Source organism: Bos taurus, chromosome 19, assembly GCF_002263795.3.
Source record: "Bos taurus isolate L1 Dominette 01449 registration number 42190680 breed Hereford chromosome 19, ARS-UCD2.0, whole genome shotgun sequence".
Classification (NCBI taxonomy): domain Eukaryota; kingdom Metazoa; phylum Chordata; class Mammalia; order Artiodactyla; family Bovidae; genus Bos; species Bos taurus.
In genome coordinates this window covers 45,120,956-45,138,752 of record NC_037346.1, presented here as the reverse complement: position 1 = coordinate 45,138,752, position 17,797 = coordinate 45,120,956, and the positions used below count along the sequence as shown (strand labels likewise).

The window sequence follows — 17,797 nt, the reverse complement described above, 5'->3', positions numbered from 1 at the left end:
AGACCATTTTGCCTTTCTGAACATGTGTATTTCATGAAGGGGCTTGGATAGTGTATGCACCTTCATGAAGGGGCTTCAGCAGAGGGATTTAACGTAGAATAAGGAAAATGTTGACAGAGTTCAAGTTTTAGTTGATTGAAGTCCCAAAGTCAGAAAGGTCAACATCATTCCTTATTTTTCCTCCAGGCTGGTAACTAAGCATGCAGTTACCACCCGCCACCTGGTGGGAGGGAGGGTGGGGATGTGGGGGGTGAGGGGGGCAAGGGAGACTTAGTTCCTGTAACAAAACTCAAAGATGTGTATCAGATTGTTATGTCCAGCCCTTGAGGAGGAACTAGGATTCTTGTTTCATAGCTGAATTATTGTTTCCTGATTGCAATCCTTTGTTCTTTTCAGATCATTAATTACTGAGAACTGTTCAAGGGCAAGCATTGTGGCCAGGCTTAGAGCACAAAACAGCTTAGGCCGAAAATGGCTTCTCTTATGTCAAAAAGCTATATTGAGTTCTTTTCCTCCTAGGACCTCCCCATCCCCCCATCCTATCTGCTTACACTGGGACCTCAACCTTCCCAGAGATATGAGGGACACCTTCCCTGAAGAGGTGGATGGAGCATAAGATTCCAGCAGGGATCAGTGGAGCTTCCTCCCAAGAACTGGTGTGTCCCCCATCCCCCAGTCCTGTGAAGCCACCCCAAAGTCCCACGGCCCTGCATGTAGTGGTACCTCTTCCACACGCAGGCCCTAGTCTCACTAGATCGATACCTGCGCGTGGTAAATGTCTCAAGTATGTCAGGACCCACCCCCCCACCCCCACTTTTGACCTTTGGTTCTCAATACCCCCCTTTTTTAAAAATATTTGGCTGCGCCAGGTCTTCACTGGGTTGTGGGATCTAGTTCCCTGAGCAGGGATGGAACCTCCTTAATTGGCAGCATGGAGTCTTAACCACTGCACCACCAAGTAAGTCCCTATTATGATTCCATTTGAAAGAGAAATATCGCTTCTACAACAGAAAGCAAACAACTACAAGGCTACGTGAGAATAACTGCTTGAGCGAGTGTGGCGCAGGCATGATGGTACGTTACTAGATAATGCCCAGGGGACCTCAAGGTGTTTCCTTGATACAAGCTGTGCTTAAAACACACTCTTTTCCTGAGAAACGCCAGGCGGGACAGAACCTCCAAGTTGGGCCTGGGCTCTGCCCATCTGGCTACACTGATGCCCTGGGGGAGGCAAAAATAGGGTAGGCGTTGGTCCCATTTTACAAACGGGGAACCTTCGCTGGAGGCCAAGTGACGGCCCCAGTTCTACGCAGATGAGGTCCGGAACTCAGAAGCCAGGATCTCGTCTGACACAGATCCAGCGGAAGGCGGGCAGTGAGGACGCATTCCGCCGGACGCCGGCGGCCTTGCTTCTTCGCGCCCCGCTAGGGTACGGTGACCATGAGCCTCCCAGACCACGTATCTACCTACACCTGGGCTGGGAATCCTCCGGCACCGGAGAGCGCTGGCCCCGCCCCGAGGCCCCTCCGGGCCCCACGATTGGCTCCACGGGCAGGGGCGGGACCGGACGCAGAGCTGACGTGACGGCGTCAGGCGCCGCGGGAGCCGCTTCCTGTTGTCAGTGGCCGGGAGGCCGCGGCGTCCCATCCGAGGCTTACGGGCTGCAGCGGCTGGCAGTGCCCCCGCCCCCTCGCTTCTCCCTTCGGTGAGTTGAGGATCCGGGGCGAGGCGGGCAGCAGAGGGGCGGCGAGGCCGGGACGCATATGGGCAAGGGGACACCAGCCCTCTCCGTGAGCCCAGACCCCTGGTTGCCTTGAGACTGCCCTGCTTCTGAGCCCTCACCCTTCCCAGCCCAAGCTCCGCGCCCCACTCCGACTGTAGCCTTCGGCCGCACTGCCGCTGCTGGCCTTTCCCCTCCATTTGCCACTCGTGACCTGACCCTAGGGCTTACCACCCCACCCCACCACCACCGGTCTTGCGTAAATGCAGCCTTATCCTTGACCTCACTGTAGCCCAGTTCCACCCCTGACCTTGACCACATGCCTCTGCTTACCCCCAACACATGTCGTCTTTACCTCTCAACCCCTTTGGCGATCCTCATACTGCACACTGGCCTCGATTCTGATTCGGTTTGCCCTTTTCCTGAGCAGCCTTCTTATCCTAATCTTCCACACCCTCTGCTCAGCTCCCCAAGGTATGCCCATCCTGAACACCCCATCTCTGTCCCACTGTCGTTTAAGACCCACCACCAAAGTAGATGCCCTGTTGAGCACACGCTTTTCTTTTTGATAACTCTGATCTCAGCCCTTTCTCAAATTTTACATGCCTCTTGTCTTCACAGACTCAACCCCTCACTTCTTAGCCCACCATAGACTTCCTATCCATCTCCAACCATCAGAGGACACTCCTGTCCCTAAGTCTTTGCTAAACTGCCCCCGACTCTTGGTGCTCAGTTCTTAGCATTCTCACCCAATCTTATTAAAAATGAGGTCTCCTGCTCTCTCACCTCTGCTGTCCCCATCTCAGTTCTACACCCATTTTTCCCTTAACCCAGTCCCCACTCAGTCTGAGAATTAGTGAAGAGTCCCCCCGCCAACCTCACTAGCTGCCCTTCAACAGCCAAATGTCACTGCTTGCCGGGAACCCAGCAGTTAGACACTGAGGGGCTTGATGGGTGCAGGCAGGGCCTCAGGTGGCAGGTAAGTGTGGAGAAGTAGAACTCCCTGCCTTGGGTCAGGGTCAGGGATTTTTTCCCAGATGTCTGGTCCCCTGGACTTGCCCCCTGAAATTGTATGTCTAACATTCATAGTAAATGACTTGTGCTGCCGCTGGAATGGTAGGTGTCACCAGATACCTGGAAGGTGAAGAATGGCCACTCACCTGGCTCCCACATAGCCTGGGGCAGTGGAAGCCATCACTTCCTGTTGGTTGGTTTTCTGGCCGGGAGTAAGCTCAGGGAGCACCACTGTGTGGCAGTGTTCACAGAGCCGTGTCCATGTGTGTGGTCACTTGTTATGCGCCCTCGCCTGGTGCTCCTGCCAGCTAGAGCTGAGAGCAGGCCTGTCCTGACACTGAACACAGGGCACGCAGTGGATGCCAGAGATGATGTAACACGTTGTGAAGAGCGTAGGTGAGAGGGCTCCCAGGAGGCTAAGGCTCAGGCGGGTATAGCGCTGTTGAATCACTTCCTCTTTCTGCAGGTGCTGGATCTTTGAGTTTGGGCCATTTGGTTACCCATGAACATGAGGAGCCCAGATATCTGAGTAGCTGAGGCAGAGGGACATTCCTGAGGCCCCACTTTCATCATTTATCGTTGCCTGGGCTTTGGGGATACACATTCTCTTCCCATTCTGACGACCTAGCTTTAGAGGCCATTTGGTAGCAATTTTAAAGGGTCCCCAGTAGGACCCTGTTGTCTTTGTGTGCCATTCATGGTCTCTTTTTTTCATATTTATTTACCTGTTTGGCTGCACTGAGTTCTAGTTGTAGCACGCAAGATCTTTTTAATTGTGGCATGCAGGATCTAGTTCCCTGACCAGGGATCAAACCTAGGTCCCCTGCATTGGGAGCATGGAATGTTAGCCACTGGACCACCAGGGAAGCCCTCTTGCCATTTATAGTCTTGTTCCTTTGAAAAGTTGAATGCTCTTCTCCCTTCAGTGTCTACGCCCCACCCTATTAAGGTGGGATATATTGAAATAGTTTTAGCCAGCTGGCAGGGTGGTTTAATGGAAGGTGTTCCATCCTGGCTGAGAACTGTATACCTCAGCTTCCCTCAGCCTGTGAAATGGAGATTCCTGCCCTGAGCCTTATTTTTGTTTTATTCTTCGGTTCATCCAGTAGATACTTTTTGAGCACGACTGTGTGCTGTGTGTTGCTCTAGGCACCAGAAATGCAATGGTGAATGAGTCAGACAGAGTTCCTGTTATCATTCATTCAGAGTTGGTCCTTGCTGGAATCCTAAGGATGGGACAAGAATATGGGGGAGATGGGTGTTATTGATGGAAGGAAGGAAGGAGGAAAGAAAACTGCTCTGTCTTCACTGACTTCACATTTCTGGCCTTACTCACTAGCCTTTGGTTTGGGAATCACAGGGCTAGAAATTTCTCTCCCTCTAGCTGGCATCTGGTGACTTCAAAGCCTGTTCCACTCCCTTCTCCTGCCTCAAGACACTTGTCCAGAAATTCAGCTGTCTTCAGGTGGAAAGAGGTATACTTTACTCACCCAGCACTCACATGTCTGAAAGATCAGCTGCCCTTCTGAATCAGAAGATATCTTTGTCCTTCTTTTCCAACTGTAAACCATGACTCATCAGTTCATACAGCAGCTGGATGGCTTAAATGCCAGACTGTTCTCAATAGCCCGGTACAGGGTTGGCTTCAGGCCGTAGAGAGCAGGCTGTTGGGAATAGCTGAGAAGTCTCTAAGGAGAGGGGGCTGCTGTTTACTGATGGATGGAGTGTTTCAGAACTGAAGAAGCCCAGCAGTTCTTTTCTTCCTTTAGTGTAAGTCTCATCTAAGCCATTCTTTTCTTTTCTTTCTTCCTTGGTCTCTGGAGGAAGTGATATTGGACATACATAGAAGGCCAGGCAGCATAAGAAAGAAAAGCAACCAGAACAATTCCTTCCTGTGTGTTGGAACATTTAAGAAAAGACAACTGTGAAACCTGGGTACCATGGAAAGGACTTGGCCTCAGCTGGTTGGGACTACAGACTTGATGGGTAAGATTGTTTGAGTTTCTGAGTGCAAAGTTAATTATTACTTCGTTCGAAAGTAATAAGTTTTGCCTGAAGCTCTTGAAATCAAAGACCTGAAACACTTTGGTGAAAGACACAAGACTTAGAATGAGGAAACCAAAGAGTTCTATCCCTACTGAGCCTCTGTTTTCTCCTCTGTAAAATGGGGATAATCACCCTTCTCTCACAGGATTGATTTAAGAGTTACATGAGATTAGAGAAGCTTGAAGCGTTGAGTCTGGGTGAATTGATACTTAGCGGGGGACATAGACTTTTCAAGGTTAGGATTTGCCTAAGGGGCAGACAGAAGTCATCTGTTCTGCCAAACTCCACCAGTGGTGTTTGAAGAACCTTTTAGCAGTGTTCCCCACATTATCCCCTTACTCTTTTTAGCCTAGGTCTCTTTGCAGCCCCGCCCCCGCCCTTTGGTTTGGTTTTTGGTGTCAGTGAAGAGTGTTCTGAGGACAGGAAGTGAAACCCGTCCCACGGGAAGGTAGACTGGGGGGGCCTGGAGAATGATGGAGTGCTGACCCAGCAGTCAGGAGACCAAGCCCCATTCTGGTTCCATCAGCAAGTTCTCATGTCATCAACCATCACATTCCTGCCCCTGAGCTGATTCCTGCCTCCCTGAGGCATGCCGGGGCAGACCCACATAGGCGGGGTGCTGTGGCTTCTTGCAGAGAAAGGTGTGCCCTAAAGTGTGGCATGAACCCCATAGCCTCAGTCCTGTTTTGTGAATTGTCAAGTGGCCATTGCCTTCTGAACTCCTCTGCGCTGTCATTCTGTAGCTTTTCTGACAGTTGGTTTTAAAAGCGACAGGTACTTGTCTGGCCCTGCTCTGACCTCAGCGTCAGTCTACTTGTGAAGAGACCCTTTCTGGCCTGGAGCACCTGCTTACTAACAAGGCTACCAGCCCCCCTCCCCGCCCATGAATATTATTTTCAGTTAATTCATTATGAGGTCTTAATGAACCCAGGCTATTGTTCGGGTTGCTGAGGCCTAAGCCTTTCCTCTCCCAACCTGTGGCTGGTTGAGGGAAGGGCAGCTGCGGGGCTTGAGGCTCCTTCCAGAAGAGGCAGGCCCGAGGGGAGGCCTGTGGCCTGAGGGGAGGCCTGTGGCCGCTGGAATTACTGAAGGGGATTGGAGCCCAGGGTCTTGGAGCCAGAACACCTGGATTTGGCCTCCTGAGCCACACAAGGTGTCCTGGAAGGAACGTTGTCCAGAGGGACTGTCTCTAACACCGGTCCTTCCGCCTGGGGTGCTGGTGGCCGGAGACTGGACGAGGGCCCGAGAATCCCTGTAGGTGGGAGGGGGAGTGAAGTGAGGGTGAGGTAGTAAGACAGTGCCTGAGGTCAAGGGTTGCATCCTGTGGTCCATCACGCCCTGACCAGGGCTGGCTCTGCAGGGGCCACCCTCCAAACACCCCCCTCACTCCGTGTGTCTTTACTGGGGGAGGTCAGCTCTGGGTCCTGTTTACCCTCTGCCAGCTCCAGGGACCAGGGTCTGAATCAGACCATCTCCCACTGTTAAGGCCACACTGCCTCTGTCACTTCCAAGTGTCGCGCTCCTGTCCTCCTGTAAACCTTTCCCACCAGGCTGACCTCAGTGTCCCACTGCAGCCCCTCACCTGGACCCCCAGGTCTCCCTGCCCCCTTGTCCCTCCCTGCCTCAGCCCTTGCCCACACCCACCTCTTCCAGAAGGGAGGTGATCACACTCCATCAGTCTGAGGGTTTCCCTTGAACAGGGGTGACCCTTGTGCTGGCAGTGGGTGGTAGAGTTGGCCACTTACCCGCCTTGGAATCTTGGGAATTTCCTTGACCCACATCAGCTTCTGTTTCTTATCTGTCAGACTAAGATAATGAAACACTCCCAGGGTGGTTATGAGAAATGAATGAGGCGATAAATGTAAAAGGTACAAAACCCCATTGAGCGTGCCTTGGTTTTAGTAACGTCTTTGGGCCGTGAGTTTCCGTTGATTGTTTTTTTGGCTGCGCCACATGGCATGTGGGATCTCAGTTTCCCAACCAGGGATTGAACTCACAGCCCCTGCAATGGAAACATGGAGTCTTAACCACTGGATTGCCATGGGACTCCCATGGGCCATGAGTTTTTGAGAGCAGAGACAGCAATAACCCTTTTTTCTTTTTTTGGTGTCCCCTCATGCTCAGCTGTGTGGCCACTCGAGATTTGTTTAGATGTGAGTGTGCCTCTCCGGGCCCGGTCTGTACAAATTGCTGTGGTGGGACCAGGCAGCAGCCCCCTCAGGTTCAGGCCAAAGTCCCCACCATCCCCCACCATGCCACCCTGGGCCTGGTTGCCTCAGGAGAAAGCCAGCTACCCCAAGAGATGTCTCTGTGTACTGACTTGAGCTGCCGTACACGCTTACTTAGGCAGTGGCATTCTTTGCCTGTAAATTTGGACGGCCACATCCACTAGGGTTAGAGATACCACTTACCCTTGGTAAATATCAGGCCCTGTGCTTGGCACTATCCACACTTATAGTCTCCATCCGAGAGGTCTGATACATGCCCCAGTGTGCCAAGTTGGTTAGTGGCAAATTAGGACTAGAACCCATGTTGTTACCCTTTAGACATGTGCCTGTGCTGTTCAGGCTGGACCCTCATGGCCTGAAGGAGAAGCAGCAGCGTGGCAGGAGTGCCATTCCTTCTGAAGCCATGTCAGTTGTACTTTTCCCCGCTGAGCTGGCCGAGCCTGGGCTAGAAGAGGAGTCAGGGGACAGTTGCAAGGCCCAGGCCCTGAATGTGAATTGTAAGCTCCTGTTTCTCAGCCCCTGTGGGTTCTTGGCGCCTTCAGCCGCAGCAGTCCCCTTGCACCCTCAGCTCTGTATCAGATCTGCCTTTCGTCCCCTGCCTTTTTGTGCCAATGTTTGGTGTGGCATGAAGGGCCCTTTCTGGGCTTCCCTGGTAGCTCAGCTGGTAAAGAATCCACCTGCAGTACAGGAGACCCCAGTTCGATTCCTGGGTCGGGAAGATCCCCCAGAGAAGGAATAGGCTACCCACTTCAGTATTCTTGGGCTTCGATGGTGCTCAGACAGTAAAGAATCCACCTGCAGTGTGGGAGACCTGGGTTCAGTCCCTGGGTTGGGAAGATCCCCTGGAGGAGTGCAGGGCAACCCACTTCAGTATTCTTGCCTGGAGAATCCCCGTGGACAGAGGAACCTGGCGGGCAACAGTCCATGGGGTCACAAAGAGTCAGACATGACTGAGCAACTAAGCACAAAGGGCCCTCTGTACCCACCTTTTGGGACAGACCCACCCTTGGCACCCAGGGCTCCTCTCCTCACGAGGTCCAATCCATCAGCCTTTTTTTCCTTCCTTATTTCCTTCCTTAAAATCCACGCTCAGTTTTCACGTTTGTATTCAGTCCTTTCAGTTGCAGTTTGCATAAGATGGGGGTGCGGTGTGGTGAAGAGGCGGGCTGGCGCAACGATTATTCCTATGGCCATGTCTTCTCTGCAGGTGTCATGTGATTCTCCTGGGGAGCTGCTGCTGGAGTGGAAATGCTCTCAGGGGTGGAGAATGGACTGGACCCCCGGGCTGCCATCCCGGTAGGCAACAAGGGAAGATCAGGGTGGGGAAGGGGTGCCTGGGACAGCCATGTCTTTGTTTTTTCTCACTTTTTAATGAATTAGCACTGTTTAGAAAGAGAAGCCTCGGGTTGAGAAAAAGTTGCGCCCAAAAGATCCTGCCCAAAATCATCTTATTGATGATAAAATGGGGATTTACATAAAACAATGGGGATTGACTATAGGTTACCTGAAGACCAAGGATTTCTCCGAAGAAATGACCAATAAATACATGAAAATAGGCTCAATATCATTAGATGTTAGACAAAGACAAATCAAAACCATAATGAGGAAAAGAGAAGTAAAGTCACTAGTGTAGGAAACAAACTTATGGTTATCGGGGGATAAGGGTTGGGGAGGGATAAACTGGGAGATTGGGACTGATATACACACTGCTGCTGCTGCTACTGCTAAGTCGCTTCAGTCGTGTCCGACTCTGTGCGACCCCACAGACGGCAGCCCACCAGGCTCCCCCGTCCTGGAATTCTCCAGGCAAGAACACCAGAGTGGGTTGCCATTTCCTTCTCCAATGCATGAAAGTGAAAAGTGAAAGTGAAGCCGCTCAGTCGTGTCCGACTCTTAGCGACCCCATGGACTGCAGCCTACCAGGCTCCTCCATCCATGGGATTTTCCAGGCAAGAGTACTGGAGTGGGGTGCCACTGCCGCCTTCTTCTCTTCTCTTCTATATTTATCTATATATATATATAACTGATTCACTTTGCTGTGCCCCTGAAACTAACACAACATTATAAATCAACTATATTCCAACAAAAATTTTTAAAATAAAATAGGAAAAAAAAAAGCCATAATGAAGGACTTCCCAGGTGGTCCGGTGGTTAAGACTCTGAGTTTCCACTGCAGGGGGTGTGGGTTAACTCTCTGGTAAGGAAACTAAAATCCCACATGCTGAGCAGTGTGGGGGTGCGGAAAAACCATACTGAGATACTTCTTTATACCTACCAGGATGGCTGTAATGAAAATGGCAGACAACAGTAAGTGTTGGTGAGGTTGTAGAGAAGTTGGGATCCGCATCCCTTGCTGGTGGGAGTGTAAAATGGTATAGCTGTTGTGGAAAACACTTTGATAGTTCCTCAAAAAGTGAAACAGTGTTAAATACAACCCAGCAATTCCATTCCTAGGTGTATACCCAAGAGAACTGAAAACATGTCTACACAAAAACTTGTACTTGAATGTTCATAGGAACATCGCAGCCAAAAAAGTGGAAACAACCCAAATATCTATTAATTGACGAATGCATAAATAAAATGGATATATCCGTGCGATGAAATATTATTTAGCAATAAAAACGAATGAACTACTGATCCATGCTACAACACTGACAAACTTGAAAACATACTAAAGTGAAAGAAGTCAGACACAAAAGGCTGCATGTTGTATGATTCCATTTATATGAAATGCCCAGAAAATAGGCAAATCCATAGAGACAGAAAGTAGATCAGTGGTTGCCAGAGGTTAGGGGAAGAAGGGAATAGTGAGTGATTGCTAATGGGTACAGGGTTTCTTTTGAGGGCAATGAAATGTTCTAAAATTAGATAGTAGAAATGGTTGCACAGTTCTGTGAATGTACTAAAAACCACCGAGCTGTGTGTTTTAGTGAGCGGATTTTATGATATGTAAATTATGTCTCATTAAAGCTGTTCTAACAGAAGAACATTTAACTTTTCAAAGACCATTAACATGGATTGTGTTCTCTAAAATAAAAACCAGTGAGATATTTGTCCATAATCCTGTCACCTAATAATTCAAACCAGTTTTTCTGTAATCCCTTCCAGTCCTTTTCCAAACCCTTAGGTAATTTTGACATATGTACTTCTATTATGCTAGAACACTCTTAACTCTGTATTTCCAAAGGACTTTATGTATTTTAAAATATAGGCTTTCTCTAGTTGCAGCGTGCGTGGGCTTCTCTAGTCGTGGCTCACAGGCTCTTTAGTTACAGTGTTCGGGCTTAGTTGCCCCAAGGCATGTGGGATCTTAATTCCCTGACCAGGGATCAAACCCTAGCTTCTTCCCCTGAATCCAAAGGTGGTTTCTTAACCACTGGACCACCAGCGAAGGCTCCTATGTATGTTTTATGATTTACTCATTTAGCAAACATTTACTAGTACACATGCCGAGAACCAGGACCATTGTTGAGGGCACGGAATGAATAAAAAGCTAGTCCTGCCCTCAAAGAGTACTCCCACTCCAGTGCTGTAAATCACAAGGTATTATTTCTGTATAACAGATAGGAAATTGAGGCTCAGAGAGGATAAGTGGAATATCTGAGATGACCCAGCTGGTGACTACCAGAACTGAGACTAAACGCAGGCTCTGACTGCCAGGTCTAGGATCTTTCTTCCTATAATCCACTCTTCTGTTTCTGGGTGTTTTTATTGTTCTAACACAGCGCTTTTTGCCTCTTAACTTATTGACTCTCTGTGGAATGTTGGTCATATGATTAAGATGGAAAAATCTCAGTCCTGCCCTAGATGAATTACTTCAGCTCCCATATCTGTAACTATGGTGGAGTCAGAACTTAAACACAAGTTTTATACGGCTCACTGAAGTTTGGTTTAAAAAACAAGCTAACAGGCAGTTCCCTGGCAGTCCAGTGGTTAGGACCTGGTGCTTTCCCTGCTGTGGCCCAGGTTCAATCCCTGGTTGGGGAACTAAGATCCTGTAAGCCTCGCAGCATGGCCAATAAATAAGTAAATAAATTAAAAAACTGAAAACCAAGCAAGAAACCCCACAAATATCTTTGCAATAATAATAATAACAACAGTTCTCAGTGTGATTTTTTTTCTTTTTCTTCTTTCTCTTTTTTTTCTACCATTAGCCTGTACTAAATTTTTTCTTTTATTTTTAAATTAAAAATTTTTGATTTTCTTTTTAAAAAATTTTTTAAAAGAAAAAAATTTTAATTTATTTATTTGGCTGCACTGGGTCTTTGTTGCTGCATGCAGTATATTTAGTTGGGGCATGTGGGCTCTAGCTCCCTGACCAGGGACCCCTGCATTGAGAGCGCACACTCTTAGCCATTGGACCATCAGGGAAGTCCCGGCCTGTCCTAGTCTTGTTGCATAGATACACGGATTTGTGCTTACATGGGGACCCACGTGTTTGGCGACAAGCAGAGTGACATTGCAGGGGTCGCCGCAGGAGCCTCTAAAGACCTGTGTTGTGTCTGGCACCACCCAGGTCATCAAGAAGAAGCTAGTGGGCTCCGTGAAGGCGCTGCAGAAGCAGTATGTGTCCTCAGACACGGTGGTCACGAGCGAAGATGGAGATGCCAACACCATGTGCAGCGCCCTGGAGGCCGTCTTCATCCACGGCCTGCACGCCAAGCACATCCGCGCCGAGGCCGGAGGGAAGAGGAAAAAAGGCGCCCACCAGAAGCCTCTGCCTCAGCCCGTCTTCTGGCCTCTCCTGAAAGCTGTCACCCACAAGTGAGAGCCGCTGGGTGGGGGCGGGGTTCACGTCGGGGTGGAGCTTCAGAATGTGGGGCTCCAGGTTCTTCCTTCCAGGGCTTTTCTGTGGAAAGCCACAGGGAGCCCCGTGTCGTGGAGAGGAGATGGCCAGAGGAGGGTGGTGTTAGACCAGGCCTCAGTGGGCCCCTCAGGCAGTGGCCCGGCACAGTGTTGAGCCCCTGGGCTGGGCACCCTGAGTGGAAGCAGGAGCCGGCTTTTTTCCATCCTCTGGCAAATTCTGTAGTTGCAACAGAAGCTGTGTGGTCTGCAAAGCCTAAAATATTTACTGTCTGCCCCTTTCCAGAAATTTGCTGACCCTGCCTGAGGATGTTTGCGTATTTGTGTGCTAAGTATCATACTTGTAAGGAGGTAGGGCTTTTTTTTTTTTTAATTTAAGAAGAGCAGCCTCTGGCCAGAGCATCTGAATGTGTGCCCTGAGACATTTGTCTTGTCTGCCCTGCCCTGAACCGCCTGGGCTTTGGAGCAGGCAGCTGGCATGGAGCCTCTCTGGCCTATTAAATGCCCCTGGTGTCTTGTCAGTCCTGCCCCAAGGTGGCATGTCAGTCTCGAATCTTCCTTTTTGTGCCTACTGCCACTGCTCTGTCTCAGGCTCTTACCTTAATTCTGGGTGGAAGTGCCTTTCTAAGTGTCCCCCTTATCTCCTTCTGTCTTTTCTTCGGTCAGTCAGCCAGCCTTTAGTGAGCTTAAGCTGACCAGAGCTCCATCCCTGGGTTCTGCAGAGTATGGTCAGTGCTCCCGTGGAGGAGCCACGCACCGGGGATGGTGCAGTCAGAGGAGGGGCATTTACAGCAGACGGAAACATTTTAGGAGCTGAGTTTGGTACACATGGGGCCCGGATGGAACACCCTACCCTGAAGTCTGCATAGCTGTGGGCGTGTAGCTTTCCTGAGCAAAACCCTGTAGCCATAGGCTGCCATTTGTCAGGCTGGGGTCTGATTCACTTGCCTGGGGCCCCGGAACCTGTATCCTGGTCTCATTCTCTACAGAGTTCTAATGCACAGCCAGGTGTGGGTACCATTGCCCCACTCTGCTTCCCCCATTTGATACTCAAGACTGTGTTATTACCTTGCCTTGCAACCCGATCTTCCACTCCTCCTCCCCAAGCTGTAACCAGAGCACTCCCCACTCCTATTATAGTCTGTTGCTTTTCTCCCCTTTATGCCTTTTTCTCTATCAGTCTCTTATGCCTTGTAAGTTCTCCTTCCATCTTTGCCTCTTGAAATCCCTCAAGGCCCAGCGCAGAGACCCCCTTTCTATGGCATTTTTCTTACTCCAACCCAGAAATGATTGCCTGGCCCCCACCACAGTGCTGCTAACAATAGGGCTTACCTCAGTATGCCCTTGAAAAGTCATTACCTGGACCGAGGGTAGGGACCATGTCTTGACCCCGTGTCTTCACAGCTCCAAAGACCTTGCCCTGGGGGCTCAACAAACGTGTCCCAGATGAGCAGATGTTTTTGGGCCAGACAGATAGTTGTCATGAATGATCCTTCATGATACCAACCTAAGAACATTGGGGGTGATAGCTGAGTCTTTCTGAATTCCCCTTCAAATGCTGTTATCCAAGAATTCTTCATGCCTGTGTATACTTGCAGTCCTTGTTCTCGGCTCTTGCTAGCCAGTGGATAAAATGACATCTCGGTGACTGGCAGTCATTTCTTGAAACGTGTCTGTTCTCTATCTTCCCAGACACATCATCTCGGAGTTGGAGCACCTGATCTTTGTGAGCACGGACGTGGGCCGCTGCCGGGCCTGGCTGCGGCTGGCCCTCAACGACGGCCTGATGGAGTGCTACCTGAAGCTGCTGCTACAGGAGAAGGCCCGCCTGTGCGAGTACTACCAGCCCACGGCCCTGCTCCGCGACGCCGAGGAGGGCGAGTTCCTCCTGAGCTTCCTTCAGGGCCTGACGTCCCTATCCTTTGAGCTCTCCTACAAGTCTGCCATCCTTAACGAGTGGACGCTCACCCCGCTGGCCCTCTCGGGGCTCTGCCCGCTCTCAGAGCTCGACCCCCTCACTATCCCTGGAGCTCAACTGCAGCGGAAGGAGTCTCTGGACTCCATCTCCCATTCCTCGGGCTCAGAGGACATCGAGGTCCAGCACTCAGGCCACAAGATCCGACGGAACCGGCAGCTCACCGCCTCCTCCCTCAGCCTGGACACGGCCAGTTCATCCCAGCTCTCCTGCAGCCTCAACTCTGACAGCTGCCTCCTCCAAGAGAATGGCTCCAAGAGTCCAGACCGTTCCGAGGAGCCCATGTCCTATGACTCAGACCTGGGGATGGCCAATGCCGACGACTCGGACATGTCTCTGCAAGAGTGAGTTCCCCTCCCCCATGCCTTCCCCTTCCTTCCTGCTTCTCTTCCTCTTGTCCTCCCGCCCTTCCTGGAGCACGTGATTGCGTCACTGAGCTCAGGACTCTGTTAGGGCAGAAAGACAGACAGAGGTCATAAACTCTCCCTCAGGGAGCAGAGTTCCTGGGAGCTGTACCTGGAGGCAGACTGGGGCTAGTGGGGAGAATGCATAGAATGCATTTTAAAAAATATTTATTTATTTATTTGGCTGTGCCAAGTTAGTTGCAACACTTGAGCTCTTCCATCTTCGTTGTGGTATGGAGGATCTTTAGTTGCGGCATGTCAGATCTAGTTCCCTGATCAGGGATCAAACCCCAGCCCCCTGCATTGGGAGCACGGAGTCTTAGTGTGGTCCAGCAGGGAAATCCCTGGGATGCCTTTAGATGGGGCTTAGAGCTGGTTCCAGCCCCAGCTCTGTCCTAGGTGACCTGTGACAAGTTAGTTAGTCTCTCTTTCAGTGTCAGATATCATTGTCATCTTCATCTAGAGAGAAGGAAACCAATAGTTCAGAGCTCTGTGTACAACTTCCAAAAAATACAGTAAAACACAGTGCCCAGCGTGATCTTCTAGGACCTCACAGAAGGTCTTCTGGAGGACATAAAACCTGGGTGATGCCCGCACGGGAGTGGCAAGCAAATGGGGACGAGCAAGTGTGTGGAGGAGGAGGACATGGAGGGACAAACTTGACTGGAGACAGAAGCCTGGGCAGAGCCTTCCTTCATTCAGGCTTTTTAACATTGATTTTTGATCATCTATTTTTATAGTTAAAAAAAATCTAAAATGTGTACAGTGAAAAATCTCTCCCACCCCTGTAACCATAAATATTAATTTCTTACATATTTTTCCAGTGTCTCTAAATCCAGCTATACCATGTGTGAATATATAGATTTGAACTTTTTCTTTCTTATTTTTTTTTAATCGCAGTATAGATGATTTACAGTGTTGTGTTAGCTTCAGATATATATATATACACACATATATATATCGTTTTATAGATTCTTATTATTTCTTTTTTTGGCTACGCTAGTCTTCGTTGCTGCACATGGGCTTTCTCTAGCTGTGACACACACAGCTTATCTGGTTGTGGCACATGTGGCTCAGGGGCTGTAGAGCGCAGGCTTAGTAGTTGGGGTACGCGGGCTTGGTTACCTCGTGGCATGTGGGATCCTAGGTCCCCAACTAGGGATTAAACCCACGTCCCCTACATTGAAGTCAGATTCTTTACCACTGGACCACAGGAGAAGTCCTTAATCTCTTCTTTCTTATTTTCCCACTTCTTTCCACAAAAGCTAGTACAAATTATAAATATACCATTCTATACCTTACCAGGGCTTCCCTGTGGCTCAGTGGTAAAGAATCTGCCCGCAATGTAGGAGACCCAGGTTCAATCCCTGGGTTGGGAAGATCCCCTGGAGAAGGAAATGGCAACCCACTCCAGTATTCTGGCCTGGAGAATTCCATGGACAGAGGAACCTGGTAGGCTACAGTTCATGGGATTACAAAGAGTCAGACACGACTGAGTGATTAACATACACACACATACCTTATTTGGAAGATCTTGTCATATCGGAGCTTCTTTTTCTATTACATATTTGTCCACTGTATGAATGTACCTTAGTTTATTGAACCATCCCTGAGTTTAATGGACATTGGAGTTCAGGGCTTCTACAAATAACCTGTGAATGTGGTCCTTTAGCTCTATGCAAGTTCTCTCTGTTCAGTAAATTCCCAGAAGAAAAATTACTGAACCAAGGGGTAGATTAATTAACAGTTTTTATAGACGTTGCCTATCTACACTTCATCAGGGGTATGCCTGTGTCCTCTCAGCCTTGACAACAGAAGGTATCAGCAAACTTTTGGATGTTGGCTCATCTGATAGGTAAAAACGGTAGCTGTTTATGAAGCATTCCCTCCAGGTAGGACTCATTTTTCCATCAACTGTGTTAGGACCTTCTTTCCACAACTGCTGTCCCCACCCTCACCGCCACCTTGGTTCAGGTCTTTCCAGGGCTTGTGGGAATCCCACCAGGACTGGGTGTCTTGGACTGGCCCGGAAGCAGATCCAGTTTCAAGCCAGTTCCACCACTTACAAGCTCAGTGGTGTCCTGCATATTACTAACTCTTTTGGAGGTTCTGTATGTCTTTTTTTTTTTTCCCAGAGTATAGCTGATTTATAATGTTGTGTTAGTTTCCGCCGTACAGCAAAGGGATTCAGTTGTACATATACATCCACCCACTCATTTTTATATTCTTTTCCCATATAGGTCATTAGAGTATTGAGTCGATTTTCCTGTGCTATACAGTAGGTCCTTATGGTTACTGTAGTTACTATTTCATTGTTTCTTTATCTTTAAAATGGAAATTCCCTCACAGGGCCGTTTAAAAGTCAAATGAGATGCCCATCAATCAGTTGCACACGTAAGAATGTGTGGTAGTTCCCAGAAACGGCTTCTGAACTTTGAGCACATCAGGTGGAATTTTCATGTGTCCAAATGGAAGGATTAGATATAATGTTCTGAGAAGGAGCAACCCCTGCCCCAGAGATGGCAGGGCCCGAGGCGTGCCTGACCGTCAGCCACCTGTCCTGGCCTTTGGTGCTTCTCCCCCCGCAGACCAGCCAGGCTTCTCTCTGTCATGTGTCTCGCCTTTATCTTTCATGTGTCTTGTGATTGGAAAATTCCAGCTTAAGGTTGTTGAATCAGTGACCGTCCGCCCTCCTTCAGGGGAAGTGTTGTCCTGGGTATTCTGGGGGAACGAAAGGGAAGATGAGGTCAGGAAGTATAGACCCAGGCTGGACAGTGATGTGGGGACCAGACACCGCACGCAGCCAGCACCAGTGTTCTCAGAGCATCCACAGAGACCAGCGTTTCTTGGAGTGTATGTTTTAAGGGAGATTCTCACCAACACTTAAAGAGTTTACTTAATGTGTTACTTAAATGTATGTAACTTAAAATTGGGCATAAACACATTGTGCTTAAACTCTTACAACTATAAAATCAGAACATCTGCAAACTGGGAATTCCCTGGTGGTCCAGCGATTAGACCTCCATGCTTTCACTGCTCTGGGCCCAGGGTTCAAGCCCTGGTAGGGGAACTAAGATCCAGCAAGCTGGGCTGTATAGGAAAAAACAAAACAAAACTACAAATCAGACATGAAACGCAAAGCCCATTTCAAATGAAATTTATTAATGTTTGGCAGAAACCAGTTTACAGTTTACCTTGTGCAGAGAGGATTAACTGGCTCTCACAGATTCTTTTGCATTCGTTAGCTCTGAGTTATAATTATCGCTGAGAAGCGCAGGTAGTCTAGTGGTAAAGAGTGTGGACTCAGGAGCCAGACTGCCTGAGTCCTGCATCAGCCAGCTTTGCCAACTCAGGCAAGTTAGTAAACCTTTCTGACCTTGATGTCCTCATCTGCTAAATGGGGGTGAGAATGCTTCAAAGGAATGCTGGGGCGGTGCAGCGAATAGAGATCTTCAAGCGCTTAGAACAGTGTCTGACTCAGCATGCATGCTGGCCACATGGTGGTGTCATCTTACTTTGGGTACCTGTGACATCAGCTGTGCTTGTCCCCATATCCACTGCTGAAAAACCTTGCTTAGTAATATTTGTCAGAGGTCACTGTCATGAG

The 17,797-nt window shown here is 49.3% G+C and overlaps 1 protein-coding gene across 5 annotated transcripts in view; it reads left to right on the top strand.

The window, feature by feature from the left end:
* Positions 1–1,607: 1,607 nt before the first annotated feature.
* PLEKHM1 (pleckstrin homology and RUN domain containing M1) overlaps positions 1,608–17,797 on the top strand; it is a 57,196-nt gene continuing 41,006 nt past the window's right edge. For 2 of the 5 annotated variants that reach the window (XM_024980934.2, XM_059878567.1), the window contains exons 1-5: positions 1,608–1,705; positions 4,558–4,720; positions 8,216–8,304; positions 11,525–11,772; positions 13,504–14,130. In XM_024980934.2, the coding sequence (XP_024836702.1) occupies positions 8,257–8,304; positions 11,525–11,772; positions 13,504–14,130 (923 nt within the window). In that variant the 5' untranslated portion in view covers positions 1,608–1,705; positions 4,558–4,720; positions 8,216–8,256. Of the gene's footprint in view, positions 4,505–4,557; positions 4,721–7,326; positions 7,506–8,215; positions 8,305–11,524; positions 11,773–13,503; positions 14,131–17,797 lie in introns of all 5 variants that reach the window. The other 3 variants (XM_024980936.2, XM_024980937.2, XM_024980938.2) reach the window with 3 other exon arrangements.